This window comes from Solea solea, chromosome 8, assembly GCF_958295425.1.
Source record: "Solea solea chromosome 8, fSolSol10.1, whole genome shotgun sequence".
Lineage (NCBI taxonomy): Eukaryota > Metazoa > Chordata > Actinopteri > Pleuronectiformes > Soleidae > Solea > Solea solea.
Genome location: NC_081141.1, coordinates 13150289 through 13172343, shown reverse-complemented (window position 1 = coordinate 13172343; position 22055 = coordinate 13150289). Strand labels below are relative to the sequence as shown.

Below are 22055 nucleotides of genomic sequence, written 5' to 3'. Positions count from 1 at the left end.
AGAACAAACATAAGAAACACCCGTTTGTGCACAAATGCGAGGTTGTCATTCAATCCTATGTGGTGCAGAGTAATTACTGTCCAGTACTATACATACCTGTTCTCCCTATCAAATGTTTGAATGATTGAATTCACAGTGGTTCTTCCAACATTTGGTTGCACCCTCCAACCAGCCTCAGCCATTGTGAGACTGTGATTGACAACATGGGCCACAACTGTAGCCCTAATTTCATTAGGAATCTGCCTATGTATTTGGCCTCTTCTCCCTCTTCCCCTGTTTTGTCCCCTTCCCCTTCCTCACCGCATCCTCACCCCTCTTCCACGATGCTGACCTTCCATTTCTGTGTCACAGAATTGTAGAAATGGTAGACACTTTGTCCTGCTCGGTTCACATATGCTTGCCAAGTGAGGGTTCATGGGATTCCTCCCTGAGTGACCGTGAACTAGTGGCTTGTCATTGGTTACACCTCCTTGTGAGTGAAAGCTGAAGTTCACCTGAGATCAATTGTTCAATTTCGGAGGAGATTTCCAGGAAAAAAAGGATAAAGAAAGGTATAACATTTTCTTGACAGAATTTGATAACTAGTTCGACAATTTTGTATGTAATGACTCAAGCAATGAAATGAAGATTATTAGTTTTATTGGGAACGACTATTCAGCATCCATAAGTATAGTTCATTTTGACTGACATGACATAAGCAAAATGATAATGTTAAAAACAGCAGAGAATTGTATGAAAGCAACTGATACATGTCCAAAAGCATTGGCAATTTGTTCAGAGGAAGGAGAAATTGCTACTATGATGTGCACAAATGACTAAATGTTGTGGAGGTTGAACTAATAGTTATGAGAATTTTCATTCTGATCTGAGAAAAGCACCAAAACGACTGAGAAAAACTGTAGTCTCATGGTCATAGTCTATGTCCTTAGTCTTGTAGCTCCCCCTGTCGGACATTATGTGGTAGTACACATGTAGCAGTTCTGCTACATATGTACTATGTAGAAAGAAAGAAAGAAAGAAAGAAAGAAAGAAAAAGTGCAAATTGGACACTGTGGATCCAAGTAGTAACGGATAAAGGTGTGTTCAACAGAGAGTCTAATATACGAAAGAACTCCGAGTCCGCCAACGTTTAGCGCAATGAATTGTGGGAACTTTTGGGATTATCCTCAGTCAAAGATCCTCTACTTGTGTCCAATCTTGTTCATTGACACAGTCTCTGGTGGTGTGTAGGAACGTTGACACGGCGCGGAAACTCTCGCGAAATTAGCGATAGATTCCCCTAAAATGCTATTACATAGCTATTTCCGGGTCATGAGGAGGCTGTCTGGGGCAGGAGGAGGACGAAAGGCGGAGTAATTACTGGAGATATTTTGGACTAAGTGGATTATTTCGTTAACTGCTGTTCACCACTACTGTGCACGGGGGCAGCAGCTAACTGCTCATAGTTAGCTGACCGCTGACACAACAGTCCAGCAGCAGCAGCAGTTACAGCCGGTCACATGAAGTGAATTTGACCCGGAGAAAAGGAGGAGGATGGCGGAGCGGGACACGGGAGATATGCCTCTGCAGTCCTCTTCTGAGGCTGTAAAAAGTTCTGGGACACAGAATTCCTCGGATGAAAACGGACATACTGACAGTCCAGATGACACTCTCTCCCCGACCTCAGTGATTTACTTCAAGGAGGCTTTAAACTCATCGAGCGTGAGGTTTGGGCAGACTGGGTCACTGTCCCCTACTTTACTTCGACAGTACGATTTCAAGATTGAACGAATCGAGTCGAAGCGCAAAAGTAAGTGCAAATAAATGACTGGAAACAATATGAATCTCTTTATCAGCCTGAATGTTCAAAATCCCACCATATGTTAGTGACTATGAGCGTGGCTAGCTTGCTAATATAATTAGCTAACTTTGGAGTGTCCCTAAACAAGCAGCTCCCTCCTTCCTCATGACTGAAGGAAACCTCTACAGTCTGGAAACAGATCAGATTAGAAAGAGTAAAAATACAGCTAATTTAAAATTGTCATCAGCTATTTTCTATCAATTGAAACAGCGAATGTAAACGAAGCGTGTGGTGTAATTAATAATAATAAAAAAAAGCTCAGTCATAGTGCTAGTGAGAGATTCTACAACAAAATTCTGACTCGAAACAATTTAATTCAAGATATTTAATGACAAAACCATACTCATAAATGGAACAATTGAGTACCTGAAATATTCCATCCATCGATTTTTACCACTTTATCCTTATTCATTTAGATATAATTTGTTATAGCTTTTAAATGTTAAAACAGTTTCCCATAGGTTTTGACATACCTGTCAATAAATCTAATCATCACCTCAAGGGTCATGTGGGGTCAACCAAACCTAGTATTTATTATTCACTATTTCTTTAACTTTTGTACACATTTTGCGTGTAAATATTGTTAAAATTATGGAGATTATGTCAGGGTGTGTGTCTTGAATACCTCTGGCAAACATGTCAAAGCAAAAGAACCTTGCATTCATTTGTTAAAAGGTTGGTAAAGGTCTATATGGTCTAAAACTGCAAAAAGCAATTGATTACATGAACTTGGATATCTTTGATCAGTAATAATTTATTATTTTCTTTCAAGCTGAAATGTTTAAAATCCTGTGGTTGCAGTTTTGTATTTGTGGTTGTGATGCATGTGTTTTGTTCTGAGTCATGGCTGTGTTTATATAGCACCTTTCTAGTCTCGATAACCACTTTAATCTCTATATATTGTAGTTTGCCATTCACCCGCATCCACTCACATTCCCACTGTGCATCCATGTGCAGCATTTTTCTATTCCACATCTCATACACATCTCATATGCCGACCGCCACCAGGAGCCCAAGAAGACTAAGCGTCTTGCCCAGCACATAGTGTGTGGATCACATCAGTAATGTAAATATCATCATATTAATAATCATTACAGACTGTTTATGAAAGTAGATTTTAACATTTACTTTTTAGCCATGCACCATTTCTTTCACAGCTCTTGGATTAGTCGCATTCGTCTTTCTTTACTTCAAGTATCCCACTTGTTGTACAAATTATTAATCTTGGACAAAAGGCGAGGGAACCCCCTAGACAGGTAATTATTACCTGACTTGAGGTAGTCAGGTAATAATAACATTTCAAGAAATTACTTTGCATTAACACAGTGACATTAGAATCAATAGCTCATTAAAGTTTTATCCCCAGTACTTCTGTATTCAATACCATCCTATATCTGTCCAACCTCCTCAATGTTGCCGCTCCCTCTTGTACCCTTAAGATCAACCCCTCCATCCACTTGACTGTCCCCTCCAACTGTTTCACCACCATGCTCTGGAACTCACTACCAGCTGAACGAAGAAATATTATTTCACTTCCACTCTTTAAATCCACACCCAAATGCATCAGTTTAAGATTGCTTTCTTTCTGTGATCTCAATTGCACTGTAACCTTTTTTTATTGTTTTTTTTTGTACTTTTCTTTATTCACTATTCTGTGTCCTTGAGTGCTAAAAGGTGCCTATTAATGAAATGTATTAGCATTATTAAATTAGCTTCACAAAATACCTTTCACTCTACACATAGCAGTCATTTAGATGTGCTTTGCTTACAACCAAACACATAGTGAGATGGAACCTAAATACTGACTTTTGCTGCGTCTTCTGACAGCTTTTTATTTCCCCAATAAACTTGATTTATTTTTTCAGTTGGGCAGTTAAACAATTTAAATATGAGTAATGTGATTTCAGGATACTGAGCGCAACCCTTAACTACCTCTGCTGCACCAAACCAAAATCTGTGTGTTAATGTTTCTTATGTTTTTGGAAATTAAAAACTAGAAATTTTACACTTGGCACCCCGACATAGAAATTGAATTGGCACAATAGCCATTTACATCCAGGATATTTGGCATAATTGCCCATTTTGCTGTTGGTGTTTTGCTGTGTTGCTGCAGGCTGTTCAATAATTGTGTTTTCAAAATAAGAGGCATCTGTTTCACGTCAGGGGAGGCTGTTGATGTTTGGAAGACTGATGAGTTCTCTGCTGCATTATTAGCATTGGTTGAGCACTCTTGGGACCCCCCACCCCCACCCCCTTCTTTTTTTTTACGCATGCACCATCTGCTCACGTGACTAGTGTGTTGCTGTACCCAGCACTACTGTCAGCCATCTTGGTCTACACCCACCCAGTGCATTCACTGCGGTGCACAGGCAGTCCAATCAGAGTGAACCGGTGTGAAGCTGATCAGAGGAGGGCTGTGTGATTTTTTTTTTTCCCCCCAGCACGCTGCTCTTGCATTATAAAACCCCTGTCTGCACAAAAGGGATAACAGGAGGTCAAAGAAAAGGAGGAGGAGGTGGCGAAGGAGAAGGCAGCGTATTCCACTCAGTTGTAGCAAGGAGGAGAGAGGGATGCAGACATAAAGAGGAGGAAACGCAGCACCTGCTAAAAGCTGCTGCTAAAGGCCTTCCCCCATCTTGGCCTGTTCTCCCTTTTGTGTTGATGCTCTTTCATCCACTCTGATTTCTTCCTTTCCTGGACCTGTTGTTTTTTCGTGCGCCTTCACTGGTTCCTGGAATAAAACTCTGCTGCGCCTTTTTCCCCCGGTGGTGTTGGTTTTGCCTCACATCAGCTGAGTCATCATGTCTGATCTGACACCACAGAGCGAAACCCCGACTCCCACCACCGACAAGATCACCCAGGCTGCCCGGGAGACCATTTATCTCTGCAACTTTCGCGTGTCTGTCGATGGCGAGTGGCTTTGTCTTCGTGAGCTCAATGACATCTCCCTCACACCAGACCCAGAGCCAGCCCATGAAGGTAATGTAGTGGATTAACTTGGTGTCCGAGGATACGTGTGGGCACTGTGTGATCTCTGTTAGGGCGTGGTGGTGCACAAGGTCCCCAGACGATGTACATTTCACCCTGTCAACTGTGGTCATTTGCCCGATTCGAGCTGTGTCATGATGGATTTCAGGCGAGAGGTTTTGAGCAGCATCACACAGCAGGATGACGTTGTTTGGAAATAAGACGGGGATGGGCGACAAAGCAACCCGGAAGTGTTGGTTGATTTGAGAATGTATGAGTTTGGAGTAAATCGAATTTATAGCAGGTACTCGAGTAATAATATTTATTGCCAGTTTTCTGTGCTTCTTGGAAATATTACAGTTGCTGAAGACATAGGATTTATCTTTGTTTTTGGTCGAATGTTTTTGTTTTTTTATTTTGTCACAGACCAGATTGGATGAAGCAGCTGAATCCATATATTTAAATATTGACAGTGAGCACATTTTCCACACCGTTTACTGTGTTTTAGCTTTTATTGAGAACACAGTACACACTGTTGTATGCTACTCTTCACAACAGATGTTGTCAAATGCAATCCTTATCTCTTGCCACACCTTCTCTTTTGTTGCAGGCAGGTCCACAGTCTTCATAATAAAAGGAGCAAATCAGTCTTTTCCTGCTGGCAAATTCATCACTGCAGCTCTTTAACCTCAAGCTCAGAAGAAGATCAAGTGTAATATTACAGATGATAATTAACAGATAGTCACTAAACCTTGTAAGATGAACTCTTATATTGTGTGGCAGATTATTGTGTTAATTAAAGTGATGTTAGATATTTACTTTGGCAGTGAGTTGACCTGTTGTACTGAAACTGTCTGGCTCGCTGCAGAACTATTTCAACTGTTTTAAGTGACATTTGCCATTTATTTTGAGTTCACTTTTTTGGTACTTGGTCTTGCACACATCCTTGTGAGAAGCCAACTAAACCTGAGCTAATGGAAAGTTTTATTTTATTTCCCCTTCAGAGTTTTTAGAAATGCAAATTTACGAGAACTTGTTGATAACCAACAAGATTTGTTCATTTCTAATGTTTGTTTAAATCTGGAAATTCACTTCACAACATCTAAAGCACTCAATAATAATTATGATCAATAAAGAATTAATATTATTATTGCATGTTATACAGTGAGACCAGTCTCGAAAATACATTTGTAATTACATTTGTAATGGAACAGAACAAAAAATGGAATATTCCACATTCAGTACTGTATAGTGCTGCAATTAACAATTAATTATTTTCTCTAGTAAATTATTAGTTGTTTGGTCCATAAAATATCACAAAATATTGAAACATGTTGATTGTCGAATTTGAAATCATGATGTTCTCAAATGTTACCAAAATTATTAAGTTTTAATGATTTATTTGTTGTATGGAGCGAAGAAACCAGAAGATACTAACATTTATGAAGCTGAATGTTGTTTGTTTAAAAAAACCCACACAAACCACTTAATCGATAATTATAATAGTTGCCGATTAATCTAGTAATCGATGTATTTAGTGCTGTCCTATTACTGTTATTTAAACAGGCCTGATCGAGATTTACACCATTTTACATCAATATATCACATTTTTGTGTTTGTTATCTTCTGTTTGTCTGTCAGATATTCAAATACTAAACTACGGACAGAATGTTTACCAATATGTTTAAACATGTAACAATGTTAACAAATGCTGTAGGATGGTACGATCCAGCAGAAATCCTCGACTAAAAGCCTCTGCCATGAGCTTCCATAAATAATGCATTTGGCCTTCATGTATAGATGGATCAGGCCAAGAATGAAGTGTTTATTGTAGCCAGTCAGTCTCATGTTTCAGACTCCAAGATGACACTATTTTATGATCAAAATGAATTCTCTTCTTTTTGAACTTGTTAAAAAGCTGTTTTGTTTATCACCTTGTACAGTATTTTTACTTTACTTTTGCTTCCTGGAAACATTGATTTTTGTTGTAAAGTCTGACTCAGTTGTGGATATGTTTAGCTCAAAATTCATTCCTGCTGCTTGATCACTGTCTGTGTCATCTATACGAGGAGTTCAATGAACTTTTTGTTGTGTTTTTTTTTTTTGTCCTTCTTTAGATCCTAAGGATCCCATTGCCATCGAAAGGCTTAACTTGATGAACATGGCCAAACTGAGCATCAAGGGCCTGATTGAGTCTGCTCTAAACCTGGGACGCACACTTGACTCTGACTATGCACCTCTCCAGCAGTTCTTTGTCGTGATGGAGCACTGTCTGAAGCATGGCTTGAAAAGTACGTAGGTGTCACACACTGTCATCTGTTTAGTAATAACTGTTTACATTTATTCATTTCCAGATTACATTTAAAATCCACAGTTTGTGTAAAGATAATACATTATAAAACCATGCTCAGCCATCATATTCAAAAACCAAAAAGGGAATGTTAAAGTGTTTATTTGTTTTCTTTCCCAAATACTTCCTGGTTGGTTTGTGTTTATATAAGTCAGTCACAGTGGGTGGTGACTCCATGACCCAGTTTTCTGAAACGAAAATATCCCTGCTGTCTCTCAATCACCAGCCAAGAAGACCTTCCTGGGGCAGAACAAGTCATTCTGGGGTGCGTTGGAGTTGGTTGAGAAGCTGACGCCGGAGGCAGGAGAGATCACTGCCAGTGTAAAAGATCTGCCTGGCCTCAAGTGAGTCTGTTAAATAATTTTACTAAAGAAGGCAGACGGATACCTCCCAGTTATAACTTATAACTTTTATTGTTACAGTTTGTTTAGTGCAAAAAAACAGTGTCCTAAAGATATTGATGGGAATGTTTTGGCCGACATTACTTCTCCTTTGTTTATACTGCATGCACCTGTTTTAATGTATCATGTGTGAATTAGTTTCCAGTGTCTTTATATCCAATGTCCCTGTTTGATTACAGAACACCTCTAGGTAGAGGCCGTGCCTGGTTACGACTGGCTTTAATGCAGAAGAAGCTCTCGGACTACATGAAGACCATCATCAACAGAAAGGACCTGCTCAGGTGTGTGTGTGCGCGCATGTTGTGTACAAGATACAAGCTGAAAATGTTTCATGCTACTTGGGTAGTGTGGGCAACACTGACATTAGGACATCAGGATTTCAATATGGAATGACTCCTTCCACTCGTAATTGCTCTGTGAACTCTGTGAAACCACCGTGCTGTCCACTGAAACCCTCATCTCCACTCTGTAGTGAATTTTATGAGGCAAATGCATTGATGATGGAGGAAGAAGGTGCCGTCATTGCTGGACTACTCGTCGGACTGAATGTCATTGATGCCAACCTGTGTATGAAGGGAGAGGACTTGGACTCACAGGTTATTCTGCTTTCACTTTCGCTTGCATTCACTTCAGTTAGACTTCACTAAAACAAAGGGAACATTCAAACATAAGGGATTTATCACGGTGTTGAGGTGTGTATGGTGTTACTCTGTGTAGTATTTGTTCATTTTCTACATTAAACCTCTCCACAGCACAGTTTACTACTCAGGAAATGTAGTTTCAGATTTGGGAATGAACTCAGAATCACTGCTATGACTGGCAGCTTGCAATCTGCTTTCTAATCAGTTGTATTCTAAGCACAAAGAAGTGAAACGTCTTCTTCTGTTACACTAATTGCAGGTTGTGTTTTTTTAACTGCTAAGACATTTTAATAACCTGAATGCATTTTAGATTAAAATACATTCCCATATGATCTGTTAACACGCTCTACACTTTCAAGGATCTTCCAGGAACATCACAGAATTGTGTGATTGTTGACACCCTTCTTGTTCTTTTATAAAACATCTATAATGTGGTCTCTGTTATCATTGATTTTAATTTTCAAATAACTTCTCTGCAGGTCGGGGTGATTGATTTCTCAATGTACCTCAAAGATGGTGGACACAGCAGTAAGAGTGCAGAGGGGTGAGTGCTGCTTCCTGATCTTTAACTAAAGGTATTTTTTTATTACAGTCTGGTCTAATGAGCAGTAGTTACAGTGAAGCCAACAGTCAGGACTGATATTCCATCCTTTTACATGTTTTTGCACTTTTTGACAGGTTAGATTTTGTTGTTGATGGTTTACCTACATGTAAAATATGGCAGATTAGTGTTGCCTCTAATGCAATTTATTATTAAACTGCATTAGAGGCATTATTAGAAAACTAGGATAAACAGTAATTCTTCCGTGTTTGACTTCTCTTTGTCCTTCCCCCCCTCAGTGATGGTCAGATCACAGCGATTCTGGATCAGAAGAATTACGTGGAGGAGCTGAACAGACATTTAAGGTTCGTCATAGTGACCGACTCGCCTCACTCCTTGTTTCACCACTCATTTGGCTCCGTGACTCAACGTGTTTTTTCTCTCTCTTTTCAGTGCGTCTGTAAATAACCTCCAGGCCAAAGTGGACGCCCTTGAAAAGTCCAACACAAAACTAACAGAAGAGGTGAGCCTTAACAAGTTTCCACTCCACTTTTACTTTTTATTATAAATGTCATCATTTCTGCACTACTGTAAAGCTGCAGGTATTTATTTGTTAAAAGAGCAATTTTGTTGACTTACATTTCCACAGCTTGCAGTGGCAAATAACCGCATCATCACTTTACAAGAAGATGTGGAGAGAGTAAAAGAGGAGAGCTCATATCAGCTGGAGTCCAGAAAGGTGAATAGTGGCAATTTGATTTAGGTCATTTTACTTAACTTGTTCATTAATGTCTTTGCCATTGGATAATTCATTCTGAATGTAGTAGAATAACCCCTGACACCTGTCAGAAAACAAAGCCAGAGGTTTTTTGTTGTTGTTTTTAAGTTTAGTGAAACAGGGGCACCGTTTGTAAACTGTTCCAACCACAGACATGGATCCATTAATGTTACCACTGTAAAAGCATTGATTGGGTCTTTAAGATTAAAGTATATCTCTTCTGACTCAGTCACCCCACAGGAAAATGTGTCAGTAACCACCTTAACTAAATTTGATTTAAAAAGTAACTCTCTCCCACATACAGTGTATATGTAATGAAAGAAAATTGTCATTCCTTTTTTGTTATGTTTTCTTCAGGCGTTAAGAAGTGACTCAGCACCAGACGGACAAGCTCTGGGTGAAACGCGCAAGCAGCTCAAAGAGGAAACTCTGCTTAGATTGGTGGGTTTGAGGCTCTTCATTATTGCCGTGTGACTTATTTTTGTGTGTGTGTGTGTGTGTGTGTGTGTGTGTGTATTTTACACGCTTCTGTTGCAAAGTGTAAGTGTCCTCCAGAGAAGGATGAGGGAACGTTTATCAGAAAGTTGAAGATGTCAGGACACTAACATCCTCTTTGGCTGTTTCCATACGTGTGAAAAGAATCACAGGAGAATTATAAGGAGCAGATATATTCACTCTGTCGGGTTCTGTGATATGTCGCTCGATCTTTGTGGATTTAAAGTGAACACATATTTCTCGTCGTTTTCATGTTAAGAAGCTAAAAGTGATGTCTGTGCAGGATGTGGAAAAGGAGCTGGAGGTGCAGATCGGTATGAAGCAGGAGATGGAGCTGTCCATGAAGATGCTGGAGAAAGACATTTGTGAAAAGCAGGATGCTCTGGTGGAGCTCAGACATCAGCTGGAAGACCTCCATACCATCAACCAACAACTCACCCATAAGTCGCAGGTAAACGCTACATTTCTGACTCATCGACTTCAGTAAACCATATAACTGATCTGTCTTTAAATTTAAATAAATATCTATTTTAGTAAGATTGGTACTAGAGCAGCGAACCCAGGTCCAAGAATTCAGTCTGGGAAAATAGTCTTAATTTAGTTTTCTTGATCAGACTTTCCTCTACTTGAGATTTCTTATAAAGGTCTCGTTTAATTCTCTCACACTTTACTCAAAATGTTGCAACTTCATTTTAATTGATTTGAGGGGCCTGTTTTATTCCATATCTGGTCTCATTTTCCAATTCCATAAACAACACTGTGTGTGCCAAAGTGCTGTGCAGTCACATGCACTGTCACATAGAGGATACAAAATCATTTGGAAAAGTCATCTAGGTCATAGTCATTTTCAGTAGTTAGCTGTAGGCGAATAACTGAAGAAGCCACTTAGATGAGAAGTGACACACTCAAACTTAATAAGCGAGTCCAGTTTTCCAAAAAGCTTGAAGCATTAAAAAAACTTGATCCACTGCTCCGATACTACCACTCACTGTCAAATCAAATGCAGATAAATGATACCTATAATGAACAAAGGCACTGATTTTAACCCTTCCCCAGTTATGGACTGCTAAAACACATGAATAAATGTAATTTAAAAAAAAAAAAAAAGTTATCATCTTGAGGATGGACACCACTTGACTCTCATGGCTCATGTTCCTCAGAGCACCGATGCCAGCTCTAAACAGAAGAGTGAAGTTATCGCTCGCATGGAAGATAAAATCAACCAGATGAATGGGACTGTAAAACAGCTGGAAACCAGGTGAGAGCGGTCAAACGCCACCATAGTTCATATTTTTGTATTATGGTCACAGTTTTTTAACTACAAAAATCTCTTATTGTCCCTGTTGTTTTCCCCATCCACCTTCTCTGTCATTGTTATTATTTTATTTTATTTATTTATTTATTTTTACATCATTTATTTATCCTTTCTATTAAATCAGTGAGAAACATCTGGTGAAACAGGCCAGAAACTTGAACTCAGCAGCAGGGAAGCTGCTGCAGCTGCAGCAGTAGTGGAAACTCTCCGTCTGTCCTGCCTGCTTTCATAAATCTGAATACAAACACATACAACCCCGTCCAATATATAAAATTACCAAACTAAGATGTTTTCTTTTCTGTACGATGCTCCTCTGTTGTTGAAAACAAAAAAAGCATCTTGCCACAACCTTTTGCAGTGGCTCTCCAGCATCAGCTTTGAGTAGTGTGGACTGAATCGACCCTTTTAGCTGCTCCCAAGTCCTTGTGTTTGCTGACAGATGTGTTCATCACATCCGAGTTATTCCTTTATTTGCTAGACATTTCTTTCAAATACACTCATTGGTAAATGTAGGCAACGGTAAGACATGTACGTGGCATGGTGTCTGAATGTCCACTGTGGAAAGGTTTGACGATGTGATGGACTGATGACGATATTATGTGCCAATGGACACATCCTGGATATTTGGGTAGTAGTGGACGTGCTGTAATGTTTTGAAGAATTCAACCTCTACCAGAGACTGTGCTTGAATATTTTTAACCCACACAGACCGAGCAGCTGTTTCGAGACTGATATCCAAGAGTTTTGTTGACATTTTGTTGAGCCTCATTCAAGAGGGGAATGCCAGGACAGGAGCAAAACATCATAAGACAAATAGGGCAAGATTAATTAATTAATTTTGAATTGTATGTGAGCATAACATTGGTGTAAACTGTAGTGATCATTAGGCTAATAAAGCAATACACAAAAGTGGCCTGCTTCATCTTCTTTAGTTTCACGTTTGTCCTCATTCAGTTTCAGTGTTCCGTTTTTTTGTTTGTTTTGTTTTTAAATCCTTTCTTGTTTGTTGTTGTTTTTCCAACCACATTTCTTTTGTCCATAAGTTTGTGTTAACCCCACTCACCCCTAACCAGATGCAAACACGCTGAGAGAGAGAAGGATCTGGCTCTCGAGGCTAACCGGCTCTTCAAACAAGAGTTTGGAGACAAAATTGAGAGTCTGCAGGACGAGGTGGAGCAGCTGAGGAGGCACAGGTAGGACATAGTAATAAAGCTTTTAATTAGTCAAGTCTGGTTTTTGTATTAATCTGCTGCTGCTGTAATCACAAAAAAACACACTTTCCTCCTTTTTAAAGACTTATTGCTAAAAACTACATTGCCCATAGCTTTAAATGTGAATAAAACTATATATTTGTTAGGAATAGCGATGGGACAATCGAGGATATTATCGTGATTTAAAAGCACTTCATTGTGGTGAATTTCTATTACGGTGATAATCGTGGATGGAGATAAACATTTATACTTCACGTGAAAGACTTGAAAAATCCTTTCCAACTCACTAACATACAGTCTTTGTGATTTATTCTATAATGTGCCACAATGAGGAGCCACATCTTTCCTTCATGACTTTAATTAAATTATTTTCCACAAAAAAAGTCTAATTTTCAAGTCTTGGCAATTAGCTGTTATTTACAACTGAGGGACATGTTAAAACTGTGACGCACATCACGTCACGTCCTGGTGATGCATGTTTATTTAAATTGAATCCGTCTGGTGATGTTTCAGGTGGAACTTGGAACAAGAGCTGAGAAAAGAGCGAGAGCGAAGGAGCGAGCATCAGCTCAACCCGACATCCAGGCCCTCCAGTGCTCCTCAGCGGGAGAGGAGACTCACGGAGAGCATGCCGAAAGTACGCATGCACTCACATTTATGCTCCAGTGAAGCCGTCTGCTTTATTCCCTTATGTTAAATGTGATTTTATTTTTTCCTACAGCAACTCCCAGAGTCACTGCCAGTCAAAAGCGAGTCTGACCAGCTGCACAGTGGACAGGAGGACAAAACCAGTCTGAGCTCCAGCTTGTGAGTTGTTCAGATTTTGCATATTTAAAAAAAATAAATAAATAAAAAAGTACATTAATGCTAACCTGTTTAACATATCTTATTTCTCCTCCTTTTAGGTCCTTGTCATATCATGAGGATGAGCTGGTAAGGATTTAACTTTCACAAAACATACAATCTTGTCACTTATTTATGTTGTGAAGAAATCTTTTTTCTTTTTTTTTTGTCCAAAATAAAAAAACCAAACCTGTTTTATACATTGACTTCTGGCAACACAAGCACATAATGGTCAAGTTGTTTCCTTTGTTCTTGCAAATGAAAAATGTGTTTTATCAAGATGCTTCAAAACAGTTAAAGAGTAACTAAACCATAAACCACCAGTCTCTATGGTTACATAGAAGTGGAAGAAGATATATCTAAGATAATATGATAATTGTTTTAAAAAAAAAAAAAAAAAAAATGCAACGCTGCCGCTGTGAGCAGAAATGTATATTTTTTTAGATATTATTTTTTTGCCCACCCCTATTATTATGTTATTTGTTGATCCAGGTGCAAATCTCCACAGTTTAGTGTAAAGTATTAAAAATTATACATATTGTGATAAAAAAGAGTTTATCTTCTGCCTCTAGTTACTGCATTAAAATGTGGTCGTCCATGTTTGCGTCACTGGTTCACTCTTTCTATATTCTAATATTTAATGAAGGAATTTCTGCAGGAGGAGTTGTTTGTGGCGATAAGTCCATCCATGTGTACGATGTGTGAACAGGAAGACTCGCTCCTGAAGACAAAGGTACAATGGTTTTCTCACTTTAAGTCTGCAACAAGTGGATAGTCTGCAGTATGTACTGCACATCTCACCATTCTTATCCATTTAAGTAAAACAACATTTAGTGTAATTATAAGTTCAAGTTTATAACTGATTATAAGTACTATCAATTTTATATTAAGGTCATAGGTCATTAATTTATTCAGTACAGTCGTCGTACATATCCTATCTCAACTTGACCAAGTGTTGAGGAATACCCGAGGTGTGTCTTATGACGTGTTCCACCGGCTCGACTTGCTTTGCCTTGGCACGGCATGGTTATATTTTTCCACTAAGATAGTACCTGGTACCAGGTATTTTATGTAGTACCTGCTCTAGGGAAGTTCCAAGCAAGCTGAGTTGGTACTATGTGTGACGTCGCCAGACTGCCAGTCACTGATTGGTCAGAGTGCCGTCACAGGAAGAGACGTCTGACACAAGGATCAAGCCGAACAATACCGAACTGTAGATCAGTTACAAATACTTACTAATCCTAAAAATGTGAGTTAATCTCCAACAATTACCAGGGAAATGCATCACAAACCCTGCCGCTGTATTTCTGTTCAGTGACTGTGTCAGACAGAGTCTGTGCTCCGGTCATGGAGAAAGTACTGAACAAATAGTTTGAATTTACTGATTCTAATGATTGAGTTACATGGTGGTGCTGTGATGACTCCGCCCACGTTGAGTAGGTACTATTTTCATAGTGGAAAAGCAACCTAAACCATGCCATGCGTGAGTCAAGGCGAGCTGGGATCATAGTGGAAAAAGGCCATTAAATTTACTGTCGGTCTAAAACCGAGAGAACCAGGTCACTAAAAACACTCTGGATTAGTGGTAGCTTTCAGACTAAATTCAGACTTGGTTGACAATTTCTTTGGAGCACAGCTTACATTCTTGAGCGTCGACTGTGGTGTTAAGTTGCTTTCCCATTTTCTTTTTTTTTTGGTTCTCCAGATACAGTGTAAGAACTGCAGCGGTGTTTTCTGCGAGAGCTGCGTCTCTAATCAACTGCCGTTACCCTCCTCCATTCTCCCAGAGACGGTGTGCACCACCTGCTACTCTCTGTTACTCCAGCAGTACGCTTCAACGCCAACATGAGCACACGCGTGTAGAGCGGAGGCATTGATGTGTGAAACTGGCACTGCAAAAATGCACTTTTCTTTTTACTTCAGGGCCTGATATGTCATGAAGGATCTCGGTCTTGAACTGTGTTGGATATTTTAATTAACTTCAAAGTTAGCAAAGTTCACATGTGAACCATGTGTGCCATTAAGAGTTGTGTACATGCAAGTTTTTATTTGATTCTAACGCTTGTCGTCAACGCTTTGCTTTTTGACAGTGCATGTTGAGCTGCTGGAGGACGTGGGGGAGGGAGGGGGGTATTTTGCACTTACTCAGCTGAAGGTTGCACCAGTTTGGCCATGTTTGATGTGAAAATGACAGGAATCATCTCATTCATTCAAAAAATTCTAAATGGAATGTTTACAAATGGGTTTTTTTTAACCTCACTTTTAAAAGATAAAAGGAATAGTTGTTTTTTTTCTCACTACAGTTTAATTATACACCAATCAGAACACGACACGTGTTTGGCGATTTACTCAGATTCAAGGGACTCAAAACATATTAGACCAAAATGATGGTAACTATGTGACTTTGAGAGAAACTATTGGGTAAAACTCAACTTTTAAATTGTTTGGAAAAAATAATTTTATTTAAATATTTGTCCATGTTTTCAAAGTCAATTAAGAAATATCATCTTATGAAAACCAAAACACTGTACAAATCATTACCTATGAACACACACAGTGTAAGACACTTTATCTACTGTCATCACAATATTCATGTCTGCGACTGTAGCAGTGTCAAAGGTTCAACGGTCTGCTTTCTTGCCAAGAGTAAAATATGATTGATACCATTGCCTTGTATGTTAATTATGAAGCTAGTGTAATGAGAAAATGAGCTCAGCATAGCACAAGGACTGTAAACAGGTAAAGAGGTAGATCTTTGTACCTATTTTCAGCCGTGGTGGCTGCAGCTCCAGATTTAGACTAAGTAGCCTTCTTGGCAAGAACACATTTTTTCCCCCAAATTGACGGGCTGTTCCTTTAAGTTTACAAAGATAGTTACTGTAAGTGTTCTGGGTTCATTTTCTCTTTTACTGGCAAAACAAATCACTTCATCTCATCTGCATCAGTGTGGCGTTGAGGTTCAAATCTGGATTATTCAAGTTTTTCTTGGCATCTCAAGTTGGCATATAATTTAATTTTATGCCACATTTGTGTCTGTTGGTTTATAGGAAGAGGAATCAGAAGCTGAGCAAAACCAGTTTAGCCAATTATCATGCAAGATGTACGGCTTATTCAATACATTTTCATCACATTTCTCTTCTGTATGGCATCGTATTTTTTTTTATCTCTATTTCCTCTTATGACAAAAAACTTGGGAGTCTTTCTCATGTTTTGTCGGTGGACATCTGATTGTAGGCTTTCACTGCATTTTAGCACTTTAAAACCTTTTATTAAATAACCTTAGTCTGATAAATCAATTTTTAATTCATCCAAAACTGTATTGGACTTCATCCTGTTAAATGATGACAGGTCGTACCATTTCTGTGACACCAGGTATGTTTATTGTCTGACGTTCACATGGAAAATAAATACAATGGTCCTCTGTTGTGTGTCTGCTTTCAACTGCAAGAGAGAGAAAAGTGTTATATCAATGAGGACAGAACAACACAGTTTCTCTTCAAAATAGCAAGAGTTTATCTAAAGTGATTCAAATGTATTTATAGGAGCAAAGGAACTGAATGTGTTCTTAATTCTTAAAAAGAAAATTGTTAAACCTTACCTCTCCTCAGAGTCCGATAAAGAGTTCAAGAATAATTCGATGTATCTTCCCCCTGAAAAAAAGAAGCAACATTTACATGTTGAGTGTTACAATAGTCATTATATATAATTAGTCTGTGGGGGAGGTAAGGATTTTGAATATTTTAAAATACATTAATGTACTTCAACTGTCTCACCTATGTACTGTTTGTCTCTGGACATGGCTGCCACAGCGTCCTCGTAGCTGGTGAAGTAAACGTCAGCCTCGCCACTCTGCCTCCCATCATGACCGCATTCCATCAGGATCCTGGACACGACTAGAGGAGAGAAGAACTGCACGGGAAATCACATCTGGTCATCATCTACCGCAACAGTAAAAAGAAAAAAAAAACAGCTTCACATCTCACCACATTCAGCATCTTTTAAGTTTACCTTCACAATGTCTACTCCAGATGCCCTGAAAGGAAGACCTCTCATATGGACGCAATGAACAGCTGCAGCTGAGCTTCGAGGAGGCCCTGATGGAGCGGACACACGACATCGGTTTACATGAACAAATCCGTCTATTTTTACAAGATTCTCATGTCCTCGGCTGTAAGTTGAACAGAATTATTTGGTGGTGGTGTGGAGGAGGCTCTTCTATAGTAAGAAGATGATCTAAAATCCCCTTACTAGTTTTGGGTGAGGCAGAGGCAGAATCATTTTCCATCTTCGTCTTCTCACTCGTGTAAATCTCGTCACTTCTGCTTGGAAACACTTCAATGTAACTGCAAATGTAAGCGTGAGAGCAGCAAGTCAACAAGTGCAACCCACAGCTGACGATTTACAATTGGAAATAAAAGGAGCATCTGAACAGAGATTAAGATTAATACTTAGTGCAGGATTATAAAGCTGCTGCACGCTTGTATCGTACCGATTTCCTATGACCTCTCTGTCTCTCTGCAGAGCTTCATCCGCCGCTTCCTGGGAGTTAAACTGCACAAAGGCCTCCCCAGTCTTCCTCCCTCTGCGGTCTGTGACGACGTTGATCCCATTCTCCTTTATATCCAAACCTGCACATTAAAGCTAGTATAAAATCTAGTATCTTAAAATCTCCACAATACATGACTTTAAAAGCCTTTAATATGTCATGGCTAGAGAATCAGCATTTAATAATGTTACTCTATTTAAAACTTTATGGCATGACGACTTCATTTGTAATCAGACAGTCATGCATGCAAGTTTGTTAACTCTATGCGATGCCTCTTCTCCAGCTTCACTCATTTATATATAAAAGTTATGCACTACAGACAGTTGTTAGTGATGCTAGAATAACTGAAGAGGTTTACCTGTGAAAAACTGGACGATGTCGGCCTCGGTGCAGTTGAAGGGGAGGCCTCTAAGCCTCACCACGCAGCCGTTAGTTGGAGCCTGGAGGGCTTTCGTCAGGATGGATTCAGCATCGCTGTTTGACACTTCGTACACTGCAAAAACACAGAGGGCAGGACTTCCTTTATTATGACATCAACGACGACAGGAAATGGTATATTATATTTGTATTTGGCAGAGCAAAATTGTACATGCATGTTGTCAGATGCATTTATATGTTTTTTTTTAAGCTCAAAGAGATGAACCTTCAACATATCGTGGGCCGAGGTACTGCCGGTGCTTTTCTAAAGCTTTGTTGACGTCTTCTTCGTGCTCCATCTCGATGAAGGCTCGACCCGATGGCCTCCCCTGTCCGTCTACGGTAAGATGGATCCCCTTCAGCCCATCCCGAATTCTGCTCTCTGCATTCACAGCACATCAAAATTCAGAACTGTACACGTTTCTATCAATATCAAAGATGAACTTTCTGATATTTTATTGGACAATTGCCGACTAAGAATGTTGTTAGATGTTTTAATAAGCAACACATGACCAATAAATCTACATTCAGCAACCCAACAACAGCAAGAAATAAAAGACAACACAGCTCTATATGGAAAACATATGTTTAAAAAAACAAATTCACGTCTTTCTCTAGCATTGTTTGGGTTTTACATCTGGACCAAAAATCAAAAGTCTCACCAGAGAAGAACTGCATGAGGTCCTGTGCTGAGCATGACCATGGTAGACCTTTCACCTGCACAATGTACAACTCCTTCTTCTCCAGCACTGCATCAGCCTGATAGGTCGGCAGCGGCGGGTACTCGTCCTCATGCGGTGGTCCTGTCTGGAAGACATGGTGTGGCGTATGTTGATGCATGAGTCTACTGTTTGATGTCAAACACCTGAAACTACTGCGATGATACATTCAGTTTATCTTTATTATAAACACGGGTCCGTCAGTCTTCTCAAAACCTCCCAGTCACTACATCTGGTAGAAATCCTTAAAACTGCAGTAGGCGGGATCTCTAGAAAAATAATTGACTGATAGCTCTGTCCTGAGAGTCTATCGTGAACGTGGATGGACAGACTCACTCGTTTCATCACTCTAATGATCCAAGGCAATCTCCATCTCTGAAACTCTGCCAATATTAACCTATGTTTTCTTTCTTGCTTTTTAGTGTATAGAAACCCGAATGTAGGGCCACATGGTTGGTGTAGTAGTTCCTGGGGATAAGGTAAATTGGACACTCTAAATTGACCACAAGTGTGAGGTTGAATGGCTGTTTGTCTCTATATGTGGCCCTGTGATGGACTGGGTGCCAGCTGAGATTGGCACAGCAGCAATAAAGTGATGATACACGTATACAAACATTGTTGTCAATAGTACGTTCAAGTTTTGACAGTAAAGTTTTCAAAATGTTACGCATTCAACCTTCAATGCTGAACATGTGCGGCCCGCCACTTAGTTATGCTTTATTACTGTACGTTTTTATTTATTACTAGATTAATCTTGCGTCATAATGTTTAAATGTTTAAATTCTGAGCCATTTATCGTTCATGTCAAAACAAGCACTTCTATTTGGTAACTGCGAAATATCATCATGAATATTGTTATTTTGATATCTTTTACCTCAAAAAATTGTAGCAGGACAAGTCGTACAGTGAAATGTGATTGTCTCTGTCTGTCTCAGTGTCTCTGTGTGTCTCAGTGTCTCTGTCTCACCTTGGTACAGAAGCTGAACTGACTGGTTTCTACTGCAGACCGGACCTGGCAGAGTCTCTGCACGTAGCCCGTCTGAGTCGCTGGTGTCCAGGTTCGCTGCTGGATAAAGCCGCCTCTTGTTGTGATTCTCCTCGGTAACGGTACCTGCCGAACTGCGACACAGCGCTGCAACAAGAACATCATGGATTGACTGGCCCGCGACATGATGGAGGAACTATTGCATCAGAGGAGCAGTCAGTAGCACTTAAACCGGTGTGTAAACGAGCCGTGTGACGTCTGTTTTTCTATGGAGGTAGCCAGTTAGCCACCAGTTTAGCATGTGGCTCGGAAGCATATGACAGACTCACGTGGTTTAGTCAAGGGCAAACTTTGAACACTTTCGTCAAGTCATCAATGGTGTGCTCTCATTTCTGGTTTGGAATTTTCAAAATAAAAGTCTAAACATTTAAAACAATCACGAGTAATCGTGCTTTTTTCCATTAGTTAATGCATCATCAGTTACTGGTGATTTACACGTGGCTATGGCTCAGTGGTACAGCGGTTTGTCATTCAACTTAAAGGTTGTGGGTTCAATCACAGCTCCACGAACGACTTTAAATGAAATGATTTTTAAATGGTATGTGTGACAGGAAAACACTGCACATACACCCGCTTAATGCATGTGATAGTGAATGTGAGAAAAAAACTGTAATATTATTATTATTATAATAATAATAATAATAATAATAATAAGTGTAGCCTTAGTTTGCAAGAGATAACAGAAGTAAGAGTAAGAGCAGCTGCATTTTTACATTTTAATACTCGAATTTATCAATGTCCAAAAAATATATATTTAACCTCTCTAGTAAGCCAACCAACGTTTTTAATTAGAAGGCAACACAGGATGTGATGATTAGTTGAACTCTTGCAAACTTGACAACATTTTCTACCTCTATAACTTCCTCTATCTCGTTCTGCCCCATAATAATATTTCACTTACACTGCCACCTACAGGTTAGGATGACTTTGCATCCACATAATATTCATGACGTAGTTTGTCAGAAACAAAACCATTTTCATTCTTGCAACTCATCCGCAGTGGTTAGAATTCTGAACTGATACAATTAAATGCTAATTTTTATCAATAGCAAAATGTGATGTAACTATTTGAAGAAACATGATTGAGTGTAGTATTTCTGCAGTGGCAATAAAATGTGAACATAGATTCATAATCAATCTGTGAAGTACCACACATTTACATATTTGGTCAAACGTGCAGATCATTGTGTAAGGGGAACTTGTCATATATGCATAAATCAAGTAATTTGTCTTTTACTCAGGGTCTGTTGACTAATATGAGATTTCAGACTCAAACATATTGTATTTGCAAAGCAACCATATAAGTCATTTTTAATAAGCCTAAGTGTTACATTCACAAATTCATCTTGCAATGGATGGTGGACAATATGCCATATGCAAATAAAATGCCAGTTTGTAAGTGTAATAATTTCAATTCCGCATGTTTAACCCCCCATTTATCAAACATGGTAGTTATTTAAACTCTTTGTCTTTCAGTTATTCATTTTGCAGACCGACCAAGCGAGCCACATTCACTTTCATGTGCAGAATCAAGAGGAAGAAGAATGTCACGGCCCCAACAGAGCTCTATCATGTCAACATCAGGGAAACAGTCAGGGATCAGAGAGAAGAGTCAGCCTCTGTTCTCAGGTTTGGGATTGTCTTGGTGTCCTGAGACAGGGTCAGAGACCCTTTAATGAAACCTCAGGTCACTAACTTTCTGTCAAAACATCCTGATTTTAGAGTGAGAACTCGTGAAACATGTCAAATCAGTGCACTAATACTTGAGGGAGTCAAAAAGACAGAGTGGGGGGTCCAGATTCTTAAAGTGAAGCCAGAGAGTGTCTGAAACTTTCTCATAAAATTTGCAAAAATCATCTACATGATTTTTAGTATTTGGAAAAAGAGAAGGAAAAAATGACATTACAGCTATGAATGTCTGTTACACTTAAACAACTACCAGATGA

The 22055-nt window shown here is 39.3% G+C and overlaps 2 protein-coding genes across 6 annotated transcripts; one reads left to right on the top strand and one right to left on the bottom strand.

The window, feature by feature from the left end:
* The first annotated feature begins 1214 nt into the window (after positions 1-1214).
* rufy3 (RUN and FYVE domain containing 3) lies at positions 1215-16516 on the top strand. Of its 5 annotated transcripts, none has more exons than XM_058637029.1 (18): positions 1215-1789; positions 6925-7098; positions 7384-7501; positions 7738-7839; positions 8031-8154; positions 8679-8743; positions 9040-9105; positions 9194-9263; positions 9390-9479; positions 9876-9959; positions 10297-10464; positions 11174-11271; positions 12402-12521; positions 13053-13176; positions 13261-13346; positions 13445-13472; positions 14041-14115; positions 15088-16516. In XM_058637029.1, the coding sequence occupies exons 1-18, from the start codon at positions 1534-1536 to the stop codon at positions 15229-15231; spliced, it is 1992 nt and encodes a 663-aa protein (XP_058493012.1). In that variant the 5' UTR covers positions 1215-1533; the 3' UTR covers positions 15232-16516. The 5 variants fall into 5 exon arrangements, with proteins under 5 accessions (XP_058493012.1, XP_058493011.1, XP_058493015.1 ...); XM_058637028.1 differs by having other exon boundaries at positions 14029-14115; XM_058637031.1 differs by lacking the exon at positions 1215-1789 and adding an exon at positions 4176-4819 and having other exon boundaries at positions 14029-14115.
* Positions 16517-16717: 201 nt separating this feature from the next.
* On the bottom strand, positions 16718-20382 carry grsf1 (G-rich RNA sequence binding factor 1). Its single transcript, XM_058637034.1, has 10 exons — positions 20032-20382; positions 19008-19152; positions 18572-18727; positions 18287-18421; positions 17872-18010; positions 17631-17725; positions 17391-17476; positions 17156-17291; positions 16981-17032; positions 16718-16823 (listed from the first exon to the last, which is right to left on the bottom strand). Exons 1-10 carry the CDS (start codon positions 20233-20235, stop codon positions 16820-16822), a joined length of 1152 nt encoding a protein of 383 aa, XP_058493017.1. The 5' UTR covers positions 20236-20382; the 3' UTR covers positions 16718-16819.
* Positions 20383-22055: the final 1673 nt, after the last annotated feature.

Bases quoted from the DNA above. Each gene is read 5' to 3' on its own strand.
- grsf1 (XM_058637034.1), bottom strand. From the start codon at position 20,235: ATGTCGCGGGCCAGTCAATCCATGATGTTCTTGTTGCAGCGCTGTGTC. The intron at 19,153-20,031 runs GTGAGACAGAGA...CATGTCTTCCAG, and splicing joins AGTTCAGCTTCTGTACCAAG to ACAGGACCACCGCATGAGGA. The intron at 18,728-19,007 runs GTGAGACTTTTG...CTGTGAATGCAG, and splicing joins CCTCATGCAGTTCTTCTCTG to AGAGCAGAATTCGGGATGGG.
- rufy3 (XM_058637028.1), top strand. From the start codon at position 1,534: ATGGCGGAGCGGGACACGGGAGATATGCCTCTGCAGTCCTCTTCTGAG. The intron at 9,960-10,296 runs GTGGGTTTGAGG...ATGTCTGTGCAG, and splicing joins AGGAAACTCTGCTTAGATTG to GATGTGGAAAAGGAGCTGGA. The intron at 10,465-11,173 runs GTAAACGCTACA...CATGTTCCTCAG, and splicing joins AACTCACCCATAAGTCGCAG to AGCACCGATGCCAGCTCTAA.